Below are 14885 nucleotides of genomic sequence, written 5' to 3' on the forward strand. Positions count from 1 at the left end.
CGAGTTTACCTAGCACTGTGCTTTTTATTACGCTAAAAACAGGAGCTTTGTACCTTTCCTTTCCTTGTTACTCTGTATGACATCCACCTTGACTTATCTTGAATGGGGACATTTCTGTACAGTTGAACCTGGATATATCCAACTCGAAGGAGATGGCAAAATTGTTCAATATATCCATAATTCGATATACAGAAAATGACAACAGAGAAGCTTATCTATAACCTGGAAGCAAAAATGTAGTGCACCCACTCGAGTGATGCACTTCTTGCAGCTACTACGTGCCACTCGCTGTCATGCTGGCAGCACACCACTTGCTAGGCATTGCTATAGCTAACCTGCTTTGCATCGCATCGGTGGCCTAGTGGTTTGAGCACCTGCTTCGCATGCTGGAGGTGTAGGGTTTGATCCCCAGTGTTGCCAGGTACCGACCGGTGATACAATGGTGGGTACAAGCTTTTCCCTGGCCTATTGCTTGGCTTCTTTTGGGTGAAATGCTAGGGGAAATGGGTCTTTGCTTTGCATCAAAGCTGCAGTGGACTGTTGTTTGGAACTAGCCACTGCCTCTCGTAAGATGTCTGATAAGATGTCAGTACACTATAAATGGAATTTTGCTCATTGTAAAATTCAGGTACAATTGCTTTACAGTGCCCCTGTTAGGCTTTAGTTAGGTTGGCTTCACTGCATGACAGCGATGTGGCGTGGAAAATGAGTATGAGATCAAGGGCACCCTCGAGCGCTGTCCACGTTAACCTCGTCAAACGATTTCATAGCAATAGTGATGCCAGCAGGTGCCTAAGGCCCTGCAGCGGACCTGTCTGTGTGACCGAAAAGTGATTGGAGAGTGCTATTAGGAGAAGTGCCACTTGCAGGGGAGCAATGCACAGTTTGACATATCGAATGACCAGTGAAATTGGAGTTCTATATAGTGCACACCTTTCCTATAATATTGCACAATATTTTCGTAGGGGTAATCTGTGCGTTCGATATAGACAATATAAAATATCCAAGCTCTACATATCCGGGTTCTACTGTACTCTTTGGGTTTAAAATCTGTACTGTCATGGCTTTTTTTTTTTTTTTTCCATTGTTGCACTGAAGTTTCTGAAGTTTCATGGCCATTGTTTCTGCCCACACATGAATGTACACTAGTGCATTTTAGTCCTAGTGCAATACACCTTGGGCAGTAAGCCATGTGAATACATATGCATTGGCATACCTTATGTGACAGTGTTCTCTCGTTGCCACATGCAGTGATGAGGTGGTGATTTTGTCTGCAAGTGGAACAGCTGTGCTGTTGAACCCACTAGTGGATCGAGAAATCAATACTGCTTCAGCGGCAAGACATGCCGTTGTTGTTCCGGCACCTTCGAACACTGATAAAGAAAAGACTGGGCGCTCAACTGACTCGGGCGCAAAAGCTACTGGTGACAGGTGGGTAGCTGTGCTTAAACATTTAGATAAAAAGTTGCTTCTTTGGAAGAAAAAAAATGATTATATCAGATTGTCAGTTTTTTCAATCATATACGGAAGTGTCTAGGAATTGTCTTTTACACCAGAGCAGGACAAATCTCTTTCAGCTGTGAAGTTTGTTTTCAGGAACCAAGCTTATTTCCCTTATGGCTATTGTTCATTGGAAGCCAAGTTTGAAAACTTAAGTACTTGATGCATTTCTGGAAGATTGATTTGCCTAGTGCTCATGTCTCACTTAGAGACATGAGCAATAACTAAGCAGTTTTATTCATGTGCAGCAGTTGATCATGTATAAGAACATAAATAACTGAGTTTGTATATTAGCTATTTCTTTAATGTGACTCTTTTGCAGGCATTGTTATTCCAAACATTAAAGTCTTCTTGGTCACTTGAAAAAGAGTTTGATTGAAATTCCAGCATCTGCCTGGTATATTATGCATGGGAAGTAGCAAAAGCTACTGCCTGTAACATTAGTTCATTGATGATTGCTTGTAGTACTTTGTAGTGATGTTTATGTGATCTGTGAAGGGGACAAATGTTCTCTTATAAACGTGAAAGAAAGGGTGAGAGCTGTGCTACTTCCTAAAGTATCCGAATGGAAAATCGTACATTTTTCTGTCCTGCACTGCTTTTTGCTTAGCGTACAGCTTTGTTTCAGTGTTGATGACTCGGCAGGCAAACTGGATTGCAAGCTGTGCCACATTCCTTACAATGAAGCAAGTGTTCCTTTCCAAGCCCAGCTAGTTAAGTGTGGTGTTTGCAGGTAAGATTATCTGCCATTAACATGAGAATGTGCATTGAACTCAGTTTGATCTATTCTTTTTATTTTCTCACAGTACACGTGGATTCTCTTTGATGCTGTTGTGCTGTCAGTACAATACATGATTTCTTTCTGCTTGTCAGTTTAAATGTCTTTGAGCTACTTGGCAAAGTCAGTAATCCATTCAAGAGGCAGAATAGAAGTACAGTGTTTTCAAATCAGCTTTGTTTGGGCTGTATGAATTTTTAATGCATGCATAACCAGATATTTTAATTCTAATGGCTATTGATCGCTGGAGTGCCTTCTTGTGCACATTTTTTGGTAACAAAAAAAAAAAAGCATTTACTGACCGAAATGAGTGAATGAGGATAGCTCGTGGAGTCTGCAATTCTTGAGCATTAATTTGACAAACATGCCTTTTGCGGCTTCACTTGAGTGTTTGTGGCTTGAGTTCAGAAATTAAACTGTTTTTGCCACCAGTCATCTTGGAGCATTGAATGGAAACCAGAGTGGGAGCAAAGTGCAGTGTGCCATTGTCATTTGTGAAGGATTGCATTACATTAAAGTGCATAGCAATTCTTGTTTCAATTCTGTGTAGTGTGAGCTGATTGCTTTTTGTTCATGGAGTCCTTTCTGCTGTCTTTCCACTTAGACGTGCCAAGGTGCCTGATGTCCTGTTTATGACGATTGAGCCCCCCGCGGGAATGCCCATTGTGGGCAAAAGCTGCCTGATTCAGGCTAGGCAAGTTTCTCTCTCATTACAAACGGGAGGTGAAAGCAAGTTTTGAGCGTGCAGTCATTAACAATTGAAAACACTCGATTGGCTCCCATTGAAGGAAACCTTCATATTGCTTTATCTAGTCTGAAAGTTGCACACATCTGTGTATGTGTAAGACCTGTTGGGATTACCTTGGGATGAAGCATTAAATCATCTTGTGTAACGAGGCTCCCAATCTTTGCAGTCTTGGGGAACTACAGCTTTCAAAAGGTGCTGAGGAGCCCCAAGTGTCTTGACTTCCAATTCTACTTGCCCGACATGCATGTAAAAAGGAGCATGCAGATGCATGGCACCTCAAGGAATGACCAAAATCAATTAACAGTGTTTGGTTGCAAAGCAAAACAGTCTGCAATGAACAGTTCCGTCCCACAAGGTCTTTGTCATAAGGGAACGGTTTCAACTCTTTGTTTGAAATTTCACGCCATAATGACGATGCATGCTCACTGGGAGGTGCTACCACCTCCTAGGACTTACAAGAAGCGTTTAAAATTTGATTGCGCTACCTTCTTGCGGAGATAAACAGACCTGATTTCTGGCTTCAGCGTGTCGTGTGGTCTGCGGCAACACCCTTTCGTGGTTTCGGTTTCGCCATGTGATCGCAATGGAGCTGCACGAAACTTGTTTTTTACCTTTATTGGCACTCCCTTGCAGGGGCCGCGGAAGTTGACTTTCATCTTTATTGGCACTGCTCTTAAATTGTTTATCACCGACGCTCACGCTGTTCTCACTCTCCTTGTTTACCAAGTTTTCTTCGAGTTCTTCAGACGCGCGGCAAAGCGGCGATATGGCCGAATGCACTGCCCGTTTTCTTCACACCGACAGCGATCACTCCTCTGCATTTTATATGTGCAGACTGCGATAGGCGCTTTGCGTAGACGCATGTTTCAAGGAATACCACACTCTGAAATACCATTGAACATTTTGTAGTTCTGAGTGATGCTGACACCAAAATACTGTTCCTGATTTTTTTTTACTACTTCTTCCCGACTTTACACATTTGTTACATTCAAAATCCACAATAAAGTAATTTGACCATCCTGGGAAAGTTAAAAAAAAAAATTCGACCCTCAGTGGGTAAAAGAAAGGTGGATGCTGAGGCATGCATGGACCCGCCACGGTGGTTCAGTGGTTAGGGCACTCCGCTACTGATCCAGAGTACCCGGGTCGGGTCAAACCCGACCACGGCGGCCGCGTTTCGATGGAGGTGAAATACAAAGGCACTCCTGTGCTGTGCGATGTCAGTGCACTTTAAAGATCCCCAGATGGTCGAAATTATTCCAGAGGTCACCTCTTTCTTCCTTTCTTCTCTCAGTCCCTCCTTTATCCCTTCCCTTACAGTGCAGTTCAGGCGTCCCCAGAAGTTATACAGACACTGTGCCATTTTCTTTCCCCAAAAACCAATTTTCATTTTCATTTCATGCATCGATTTAGGTGCTCGGGAACCCCAAAATGCACTCTATGGAACCCCAGGATTCTGCTGAGCCCAGTTTGAGAACTTCTCTCGTATATTTGAAATTAGAAAAGAAGTGAATTCTCACTAATAATTCTCAAGAAACTGGGCCCTGATTTTCACCTTAAAGAGTTAGATATAAAACCTCAAAGTTTTGCAGCTTTATGTACTGTATAAATTATGCCACTATAATATGTATAATCTGTCCAACAGTAATGCTCAGACTATTCTTTTACTTGGGAGTATGAAATGCTAGAGACCCATGTACTTTGTGATGTCAGTGCACGTTAAAGAGCTCCAGGGGGTCGAAATTATCTGGAGCCCTCCACTACGGTGTTGCTGATAGCTTGAGTTGCTTTGGAGCATTAAACCCTATAAACCATAAACCATCAAATTTGTTCTCACCTGATATTTACCTTGGTTGTATGTGTTTGATACTTTGTGCACTAGATGCATTCCTCAGAATATACTAGACATTGATGCTGGCGTAGAATTTTTCAGGAACTTTGAGTTTTGCAAACCGAATAATGTAATATAAGAAAGCTGCTTTTAATATGCCTAGCTGAAGGTTTTAGCTGTCGGACTGATGAGATTTACAGCAAGTAAAATTCTTATTGAGCTCTTCTGGTCTTATTTTTACATCTAATTGTCTTTTTTTTTTTGCTTGTTACGGTGTCATTGTTGCAGAGTATGCAAAAACAAGAAAGATCTGAAAGGAGAGCAGAATGCCAGAGAGATCAGTGATGTGAGTAGAACATTTGTAGTCCTTATGTGCAAAGGATCTTAGCAGTTACTGCTGACACTAAATTTATTCATTGCTGCTTACCTTTTGTGACTACCTTTATGCTTTGACTTGCATTTCCTGTGAAATTTATTTTGCAAGTTTAACTAGGTTTTTTGCTATGAGTGTATCCCATGTTTTAGTGTGTGTGTTGGAAGAAAAGGTTCACGTGTAACGAAGGCGAATGATTTTTTTTTTATAGAAAAGCCACATCTATGTTTATGTCTTCGTCTATGTAGTGAGTTCACAATTGCATGTGCTGACATTGTGGTGCACAGCAAAATCACTCGAGAAGTTCTCAGATATCATGACATGTGTCTTTTTTGTGGTAGTACTGATGTTTTGTACATGAGCTGTCATCGTAAGTTCTTTCAAACTTGGCTAAATGGAGTTTGTCCTGAGCCAGAAAAAAAGGAGGCAGATGTGCATGCAGACTTGCTGATTCGAAATTATTGATCTGTAAATAGCTTCTTAAAACTATTGGAACAGTTTTCGACATTACTTATCAAGTTATCATGTTATTTTTGTCAAAAGGCCTCATTAAAGGAGCATTCTTGAGCACAAATTTGTTGCAAGTACAAAACGAATAAAACAATAAAAACGTCTTTTTTTTTTTACTCAAGGCCAATGTTTTGCATCTCTATGTGTCAAGTGTGTATTGTTACACTGTTGTTTTTCTTGTATATTTGGAAGCTATCCTTTGTGTCCCTTGAAAAGTTGTACTTCTCAGGACATGTTCTGCTGTGTTGTGCCATCATGTGTCACTGCAAAGTTCGGAACGTTAAGCTGGTTTGGGTAGCAGGTGTGATCATTTGTGCCAGTCTGTGTGAAGTGCCTGTTAGTGTGAATAGGAAAAAAGTAACAGGAATGTCAAGGCCGCATGCAGTAGTCATTGCATACATTTAGTCTCGGTGTGCAGAACCAACCTACACTTGCTGGTGCATGATGTCTTGCAGATGTAAGTGATCACACATTACACTCTGGCCACTGTTTTCCTTTTGCAGAGTCTTCCATTCCTTGAGATTGAACTGCATCGTCAGATACAAAGTAAGCTTAAGGTGAGTGGGCTGCAGAGAAAAATTATTTTTATCTTGTGGTGTCTGCTGCTCTCTGCCAATTTGGCCTGTTAAAGCATTTATTTCATGTCATAGCACTCTGTCACCTTGGTTGTTTGTGGAACCCATTTAAAAGTTGTTCTGCACTAAGTCTGACCTGTGTCCGTGCAGCTCAAGAACATGAATGGCATTTTTGGCCTGAAGGTGCAAGTGTCAATTGGAGAACGCCTGATTGCCGGAATCGCAGTGAGTAGCTCTGCAAGTTGTGTTTTACGGCACCACTGGGGAGTGCATTAGGAGGCTGTCTCAGTTTATTGTGTGATCTCCCTCTTTTTGCACAAAAAGAAAATGAACCTAATTTGTTCTGGTGGGGCTTAAATTTTTGATGGTACAGTAAAACCTCGTTAATTCGAAATCGCTTAATTCGAACTTCCGGTTAATTCGAACTGACGGCCGGATCCCGGCAAAGCCCTGTGTATTTCAATGGGTCAAAACTCCCGATAATTCGAATATGCCGGTATCCACGTCGGTTAATTCGAACTAGGCGCCGATGGCTGGCATTGCTCCTCGCATATAGAAGTCACCTCGTAGCAAATACAATTCGCTGAAAATTAAAAAAAATGCAGATTGATGAGAAAAAAAATAAGCCAGCACGCATGTCAGCACGCACGAGGTGAGACGTGAATTTCGTTGCCCGAACCAACCCTCCGGTGCATGCCGTAGCAGGTTTTCGCTGCCGGAGCGTCGAAGCATTGGTTTGTCTATTTTTGGCTGACGCGCGGTCACGCGGGTAGCCACCCTACCGCGGGCGCCGCCTATGCTCCGGCCACGGTGGCTCCGGCGCAAGCCGTTGCAGCAGGTCAACTAAAGGACTACCTTGCCGATTACTCGCTCAGCGATGTGTTCAATGCAGATGAAACCGCGCTTTATTTTAAGTTGCTGCCGAACAAGACTGTCAGTTACAAAAGCGACACGTGTTCAGGCGGGAAGAGAAGCAAGGAAAGAGTGACGGTGTTGGTGTGCGCAAACGCGACTGGCACGGAACGGTGCCGCTTGCTAGTTATAGGCAAAGCAGCGAAGCCTCGCTGCTTTAAAGGGCTAAAAACTCTCCCTGTTGATTATACTTTCAACAGAAAGTCGTGGATGACGCGAGCAATTTTCACGGATTGGCTGCGCACACTTGACAGGAAGTTCGCGGCACAGAACAGGAATGTTCTGTTGTTCGTCGACAACTGTTCAGCCCATTGCGACATCAGCGGACTGAAGGCGATCCGTCTGGCATTTCTGCCGAAAAACACTACGGCTGTGCTGCAGCCTATGGACCTTGGGGTTATTAAAAACCTCAAAACACTGTACAGGCGCCACCTCCTAGAGCGGATTCTTGTGTGTATGGACAGCGGCAAATCGTACGACGTCAATCTCCTCGGAGCCTGTCACATGCTGGCAATATCGTGGAATGCTGTCAAGGCGGACACAGTCGCGAACTGTTATCGAAAGTGCGGCTTCATTGAAGGCCCAGAAGCCTGCAGCACGGCAGAGCTGGATGCTCAGTGTGATGACTCCGTCGCGCTGCACCCTGCCTACGCTGCTTTATCGGAGGGTGTTGACTTCCAGAGCTTCGTAGACGTTGACAGCGGCGTGGAGACATCGGGGCCGTTAAGCGATGCCGAGATTATTGAAGCGGCCTGCGGTGACCAGATGCCGCACAACTCGGGCGCGGCGAGCACAGCTGACAGCGACGACGAGTCCGACGGAGGCGACGATCCATTGCCACCCCCGAGTGCATGTGAAACAGCGTCAGCACTCGATCTGGCTGCGCGCTACTTCTCCGCCGATGATAATTCGGACGCTGCGTTGGAGCTGTTGGGCAAGTTGCAGACGATGCTTGTCGAGTCACGGCAAAGAAAACGAAAACAAATGCGCATCACCGATTATTTTTCTCTTTGATATGCTTTGCCAATCTGCTGTTAATAAACATGTTTTTGAAGCATAGTGTCATATTTAATGATTAAGCTTGCTGCTTACGCGAATGCATTTTGATGTTAGCTCCAACCGCATAAACAAATTAACTTTATTTCCTTCGACATTCGGGCTCTATGATTTTAATTCGCGCAATCGCCCGCCGCAAATGTGTAGTAGCGCGTAGTAAGAGATAACGATCTCAGATATGCCTGTTTTCGCTTCGGCCCGTGCTGCCGGGCGTGATGGCCGCTTTTTTTAGCGCCCGCTCGTTAATTCAAACTCCGCTTAATTCGAACAATTTTTCGGTCCCCCTCAAGTTCGAATTAACGAGGTTTTACTGTATTTCCAGAGTGCATAACTTGCATAAAACTAATCACTGGTTGAATCGCTGAACAAAAACCAGATCTGAAAACACTAAATTGTATTCGAAAAACTGTGCAAGTTGTGTGCAGCTACTTCTAGTATTATATTATTAAAAAAAAGTGGATGAGCAAGGAACACCAGCATGAAGACATCCACGCTTGTGCATACATATGATTGCGGAAAGAATAATATGGACCTTGCTTTAGCGTTTCAGCCGTTCCCTCGTGTTGCTGAACGGGAATAGAAATGTTTGCTGGCTTTATACGTAAGCGCATAAGGAGCATTTACTTGCACAAGTATCAAACACACTTTAATTTTGGCTAAGTAGTGCGTCACAAAAGTTTGACTGCCAAAGCATGAGGCATATTACCCTTTCTAGGATAGGGCATACATGCACGTGTTTCAGTTTTGAAACTGAGTTTAACATGATCATCTTTTTTACTTTTCAGACTGGAACTGGTGCTTGTCTCACAGCAATACCACTGCCTTCTTTACCCATTCCAAAGCTCCTTAGTCGTCGACAGGTATGTTGTTCTCTGTGCAGCATGCCTCCATTCAGAGCTGGTCTTTAGAGTTGGTTTGTAATCTCTAAGAGCAGAGCTTTACTTTGACACTAAAGTTATATTGTAGTCTGTGCACATTCTTGATGCAGAGACAAGAGAGACATATGAGACTGAAAATGCTGGTGCTCTGGTTTGATGTCATGATTGGTAGCCTTTTGTGGCGCTTGTAGCCTAGCAGTCTTTTATCTGTTGTCCATGTCACTAGGATCACGCAGCAGTGAAGCAGAATGGAAAATCCACGGGCGATTCCGATACTAGTGATGATGAGCGGGCTACCCTTGAGAGAAGCCATTCCACAAAATCTGAAGCTTGTGTGGTAGAGGTGAGGCTTTTTCCTTCATGCCTGAATTTTTGACTGTGCCTGTGTGAAAGGCCCAGGTGCTCTCTTGTACCACAAATGCTAGTCACACTGCAGCAGCATAGAGCTATTCAGTTACGAATAGATGAGATGATAAAAATGAGCTGTTTTTGTGCTTGCTCGACTTCGTAGCGCCCCATAGGTGCAAAACCATTTGTAAATCATGCACTAGATAACACTTCATGGTGAAGGTGAAAAAGCATAAAAAAGCAGCTTAAAAGGTTGTATTTCAGACACTGCTGCTGCTGTTTTTTACTTCTGTAGTTTTTTTTACACCAGAGGTGATGATGGTTTGACTATTAAGTCTTGTGTTCGTCAGCACTGCTTTTCCTCAACCCCACATTACTGATGTGGTGCTTCCATTGGTAAACCCTGTGGAAGCGGCGTCTTTGATACAGCCCGGCAGGTGCTGAACTGCACAGAGGAGGCTGTGGTCTTGTCAACGTACACTGCCAAATTGCGGTGATCGCATACGGACACTACTGTCTGCAGCAGTCTTTTACACCCTTGTGCATGTGCAGCTGGATGATGCGGAGGATGCAGTGAGCATTCTGAGGGAGCCCCACATGCCCGAAGGATTTGCCATGTGCAACACTGAGGTCATGCCTGGCATGGATGGCTTCTGCTGCAACTTGCAAGTGAGCAGTTTTCTGAGAGCCTCTTTGCAATCATCTTGGAAAATGAAAAAAAAATTAGAAAACAGTTTTTTGTTGTCACATAATTATTCATCAGGTGTGAAGTGGTCATTTTCATGTTTCTCATTAGCCTTTGCTTCCACTTATGCTGGCATCACTTATGGTTACACAGTCATTAATCTCGTTCCAGTTTACGGTTATTTTTGTTTGCGCGCCCTGCAGGGGGGTGTCTGCAGCTTGCAGGCGTTGGTGAGTGGCGAAACCACGGGTTCCCGAGCATCCGCAGGGACATCCCCGCAGGGACATCCCTGCAGGGGAATGATGGTGAACAGTGCATCACCACGGACCCGAGCACCCGCGCTTCGCCATGCGTGGCATCGCCGTGTCCGGGGAAAAGGGGATTCTGGTGGTTGAGCCGATGCCGAGCGTTTGGACCTTTAAGGCCCCTCGGCGGAGGCAACACACCATTTTGGCTCCAGCTTCCTGTAGACGGCACCTCCGGCCTGACCCGACCGGGGGAAATCGGCAGTCGCCTTTTCCTATCCTCCCCTTAATCTTTCACTTTCCTTTCTTCTTTCTCACAACTCTTCTCTCTCCTACTCACTTCTTGGTTTTTCCTTTTTTCCTGGCGGCGAGGGCTAACCCTGTGTGGCAAACTTCCCGGGGTTTCGTCATATCTGGTCATAGTTGAGGTGTATAGCTGGCGTGGGCAGGACTTGCAAGTTCCTGTCCCGCCCCCTAGTTGGGCTCTATGGTGGGTGGCTAGCACCGCGACCGAAGTGGAAATATATTTGATGGCTCATTTTTTCCTTTCCGCTGATCGTCCTCTAAAAAGAGGGCACACCGAAGTGACTGCTCGATTCTTTGGCAGCAAAACAAATTTCCCGCGCTACCATGTAATGCATAGCGAACATTCTGAAAAAACTGCTCGACTTGTGTCACCTTTCCTCGTTTCAAGAACCCTAACTGATGCCATAGGGCAAGGTTACAAAATCAGAAAGTTAGCTAGTGGAGACCTGCTTCTGGAAATTCTGTACGAGCATCAACACGAGAAACTCTCAGATATTACATCCTTCGGAGAAATTCCTTTAACAATGAGCCCACACCGATTACTCAACACTGTTCTTGGAGTAATTTCTGATGATGACCTAAAGTACCTAACTGAGACTGAACTACTGGAAGGGTTGAAAGACCAAAATGTTACTAATGTCTATAGGATCAAAATAAGATGTGACAACACGGAAACACCAACAAAACACATCGTCTTCACCTTTGCTGCTAGTATACTTCCTGATTCAGTCGAAGTAGGCTATACAAAGCTCAAACTCAGACGATACATACCCAATCCACGCCGATGCTACAAATGCCAGAGATACAGCCACGGTTTGCAGAGCTGCCGAGGCAAACAGACCTGCGCTAAATGCAATTCGCATGACCATTCCGCTAAAAACTGTGATGTTGAACCCCACCTTTTCGTAAACTGTGAGGGTAGCCATCCGGCTTACTCACAGTCATGCCCAGCCTGGAAAAAAGAAAAGGAAATGGTGGTAACACTAACAGTAAAAGAAAACATCTCATTCAGAGAAGCGCGAAAACGACTCTCGTTGGGGCAAAACCCAACCTGCTCTGCTGTGGTGCAACAGGGCACAGCATCGCAGCGGCCTTCGGCGCCTGCCCAAGTCACACACAGTGAACCTGGAGCAGGGCCACCCGTGCCCCCTGGTGGCCGCAGCTAGTTCTGCGTCACCGCCCAAAAAGCAGGTCGTGCGGACCTCCAGGTCAGCCAGTCCCGAGGCCCTTCTCCACACAGGAGGCCCAACACGAAAATAACAGTGTGTTCTGCACGGTCATCCAGTGCATCTGAGGATGCGATGGACACCAGTCAAGGCAGTCCTGCACCGTCAAAGTCGGAGGGACGGCGGGGCTCCTTAGATTGAGAAAAGAAAAAAAAGCCCCGAATCGGTGTGCCTGAAAACACTTAGTTTTCTTCCTACACGTATACTACATAATGGCTTATATACATTGGAATTGCAGAGGACTTTTACATAACATAAGGGATATAAAAGACATCATTTCCACACACTTGGCCTTGAGTTTACAGGAGACAGACTTAGGTGCAAAACACAGACATTCTCAAAACTATAAAGTCTTCCGCCGCGATCGAGAGCAGGCAAACAAGCTCTCAGGGGGTGTTGCAATAATAGTTAAAAATGGAGTTGCAGCTTGAGAACGTAAACTCAAAACTAGATTAGAAGCCTTGGCGGCCATCCTACACTCATTTAAAACAATTACACTGTGCTGCGTATGCCTGGAGCCACATCTTAATGTAACCACTGATGATTTAGAGGAGCTTTTAGAGCAAATACCAGACCCATATTTAATATTAGGAGATCTTAATTAATGCACACCCCAGCTTTTGGGGTAGTGAAAAACCTGACACTCGAGGTCAAGTTATTGAGGATTTTATGAGTAATAAACTTTGTGAACTAAACACCGGGAAACCAACGTATTGCTCGCTTAGCTCAGGAAAACTGAGCTGCATAGATTTGTGTTTTAGCTCACCTTCTATTTTTACAGATTTTAAATGGGATGTCATAGATAACCCATATGGAAGTGATCATCTACCTGTAGTAATCAATGTAACATCTTCACCAGAAGTCATTCCAACAAAACCGTGACAACGGAAACTGCACATGGCTGACTGGGCATGGTTCCGAGAAAAGCCCAGCCTAGAAAAAATAGTTACCAACAACCTCAGTGTAGACAAAACGAACTTTTCACAAACTGTATTATTGCCGCTGCACGCCAAGCTATTCCTAAATCCTCTGGAATACTAAAATAGAATCACAAATACGGGTACAGAAAAGAATGTAAAGAAGCAAAAAAGAAACAAAAAAAGCCTGGGGCATTTTTCGCAGACACCCTACATAGGAGAATTTTACAGAATTTTAAAAGGCGAGAGCAAAAGCTCATATATTCATCGTAGTGCCGAAAAATATTCTTGGAAAAATTACGTGTCGCCGATAAACAGCTCAGCCACATCAAAACAAATGTGGGAAAAGGTCAGAAAGCTAAATGGCAACTACTCTCCTTTCACAGTCCCCCTTCTTACAGCTCCCGGTGTACAGACGAGCCTGGAAGAACAGGCAGGTATTTTAGGCGAATATATTTCTGGAGTTTCCAGCTCATCCCACTACACCGATTCATTTCTAAAATACAAGAACACAGTAGAGAAGCAAAGGCTGCCGACAGGTTGCGGTACAAATGAACCATACAATAGTTTAACTACAATACAAGAAATCCAAACAGTACTTTCTGCCAGTAAACATACTGCGCCCGGCCCAGACTGGATACATTACCAAATGCTAGCCCGTCTTTCTGAACCTGCCGTAGAGGCACTTCTAAATTTTTTTAACAAAGTTTGGGTACCAGGAAAAATACCCAAAGCTTGGAAAGAAGCTATTATTGTACCGTTTCTTAGACCTGGGAAGCCACCAACCTCTCCTCTCAGTTATAGACCTATAGCCCTTACCAGTTGCCTCGCCAAGTCCTTTGAAAGTGTCCTAAATATAAGATTAAATTTTGTCCTTCAATCCTGTGAACTTCTCGACAGCCATCAATGTGGTTTTAAAGAAGGATGCTGCACTACAGATCACCTAGCCCGCCTTGAAAATACTGTCAGAGATGCGTTTATACACAAACAACACTGTCTTGCAGTCTTTTTTGACTTGGAAAAGGCATATTACACAACCTGGAGGTTTGGCATTCTTCAAGACCTTGCCGAGCTTGGCATCCGTGGCAGGATGTTAAATTGCGTGAAAGAGTTCTTGTCCCACCGCTCGTTTAATGTAGGCCTAGGGTCAACCATTTCAAAGAAGTTTATTCAGGAGAATGGGGTACCTCAAGGATACATTTTATGTACAACTCTTTTAGTCGTAAAAATTAATTCTATTAGGAAAATAATCCCAAGGTCCATTATGTATTCTGTCTATGTTGACGATCTTCAGATAGCATGTACATCCTCCAACATATCCACATGCGAAAGACAGATACAGCTAACAATAAATAAACTGGCAACATGGGCAGACAGGAATAATTTCCAGCTCTCTCCACAGAAAACAGTGGCATTACTTTTTTCACTGAAACGGGGCCTACAGACAGATCCCACACTACACCTAAACGAAACCCAGTTACCTTAAAAAACTGAACACAAATTCTTAGGCATAACATTTGACCGAAAACTTACTTTCCTGCCTCACATAAATGCGTTGAAAAAGAAAGCTTCTCAATCACTGAATATACTCAAAGTCCTTTCGCACAAACATTGGGGTTCTGACAGGGCAAGCCTTCTACAGATTTATCACTCTGTGGTATAATCCTGCTTAAACTATGGTTGCGTTGTGTATGGTTCAGCAAGGCCATCCTACTTGAAACGACTAGATCCAGTGCATAAATTTGGTTTGCGTCTTTCCACTGGCGCATACAGGACGTCATCCATAAACAGTCTTTATGTTGAAACAAATGAACCATCACTTACAGATAGAAAAAGCATGCTTACATGCTCATACATTCTAAAAATGCGTTCCCTACCAAAACATATCTGTTACGAAATAGTTACAAAGTGTTCATCTAGAACACTCTTTAACAACAAACCGCAAACCTCCAGGCCACTGCTCTTGCATTTTGAAGAGATTTGCCAGAATCTCGGCG

General features: G+C 44.0%; 1 protein-coding gene across 7 annotated transcripts in view; it reads left to right on the plus strand.

Annotated features, from left to right (window-relative positions):
• LOC144128741 (C2 domain-containing protein 5) overlaps window positions 1-14885 on the plus strand; it is a 44811-nt gene that overhangs the window by 16921 nt on the left and 13005 nt on the right. For all 7 annotated transcript variants that reach the window (XM_077662392.1, XM_077662395.1, XM_077662391.1 and 4 more), the window contains 9 exons: window positions 1252-1431; window positions 2129-2233; window positions 2883-2972; window positions 5146-5203; window positions 6244-6297; window positions 6466-6540; window positions 9069-9143; window positions 9388-9504; window positions 10062-10178. In XM_077662392.1, the coding sequence (XP_077518518.1) occupies window positions 1252-1431; window positions 2129-2233; window positions 2883-2972; window positions 5146-5203; window positions 6244-6297; window positions 6466-6540; window positions 9069-9143; window positions 9388-9504; window positions 10062-10178 (871 nt within the window). The remainder of the gene's footprint in view (window positions 1-1251; window positions 1432-2128; window positions 2234-2882; window positions 2973-5145; window positions 5204-6243; window positions 6298-6465; window positions 6541-9068; window positions 9144-9387; window positions 9505-10061; window positions 10179-14885) is intronic.

This window comes from Amblyomma americanum, chromosome 4 (genome assembly GCF_052857255.1).
Source record: "Amblyomma americanum isolate KBUSLIRL-KWMA chromosome 4, ASM5285725v1, whole genome shotgun sequence".
In the NCBI taxonomy this organism is placed as follows: Eukaryota; Metazoa; Arthropoda; class Arachnida; order Ixodida; family Ixodidae; genus Amblyomma; species Amblyomma americanum.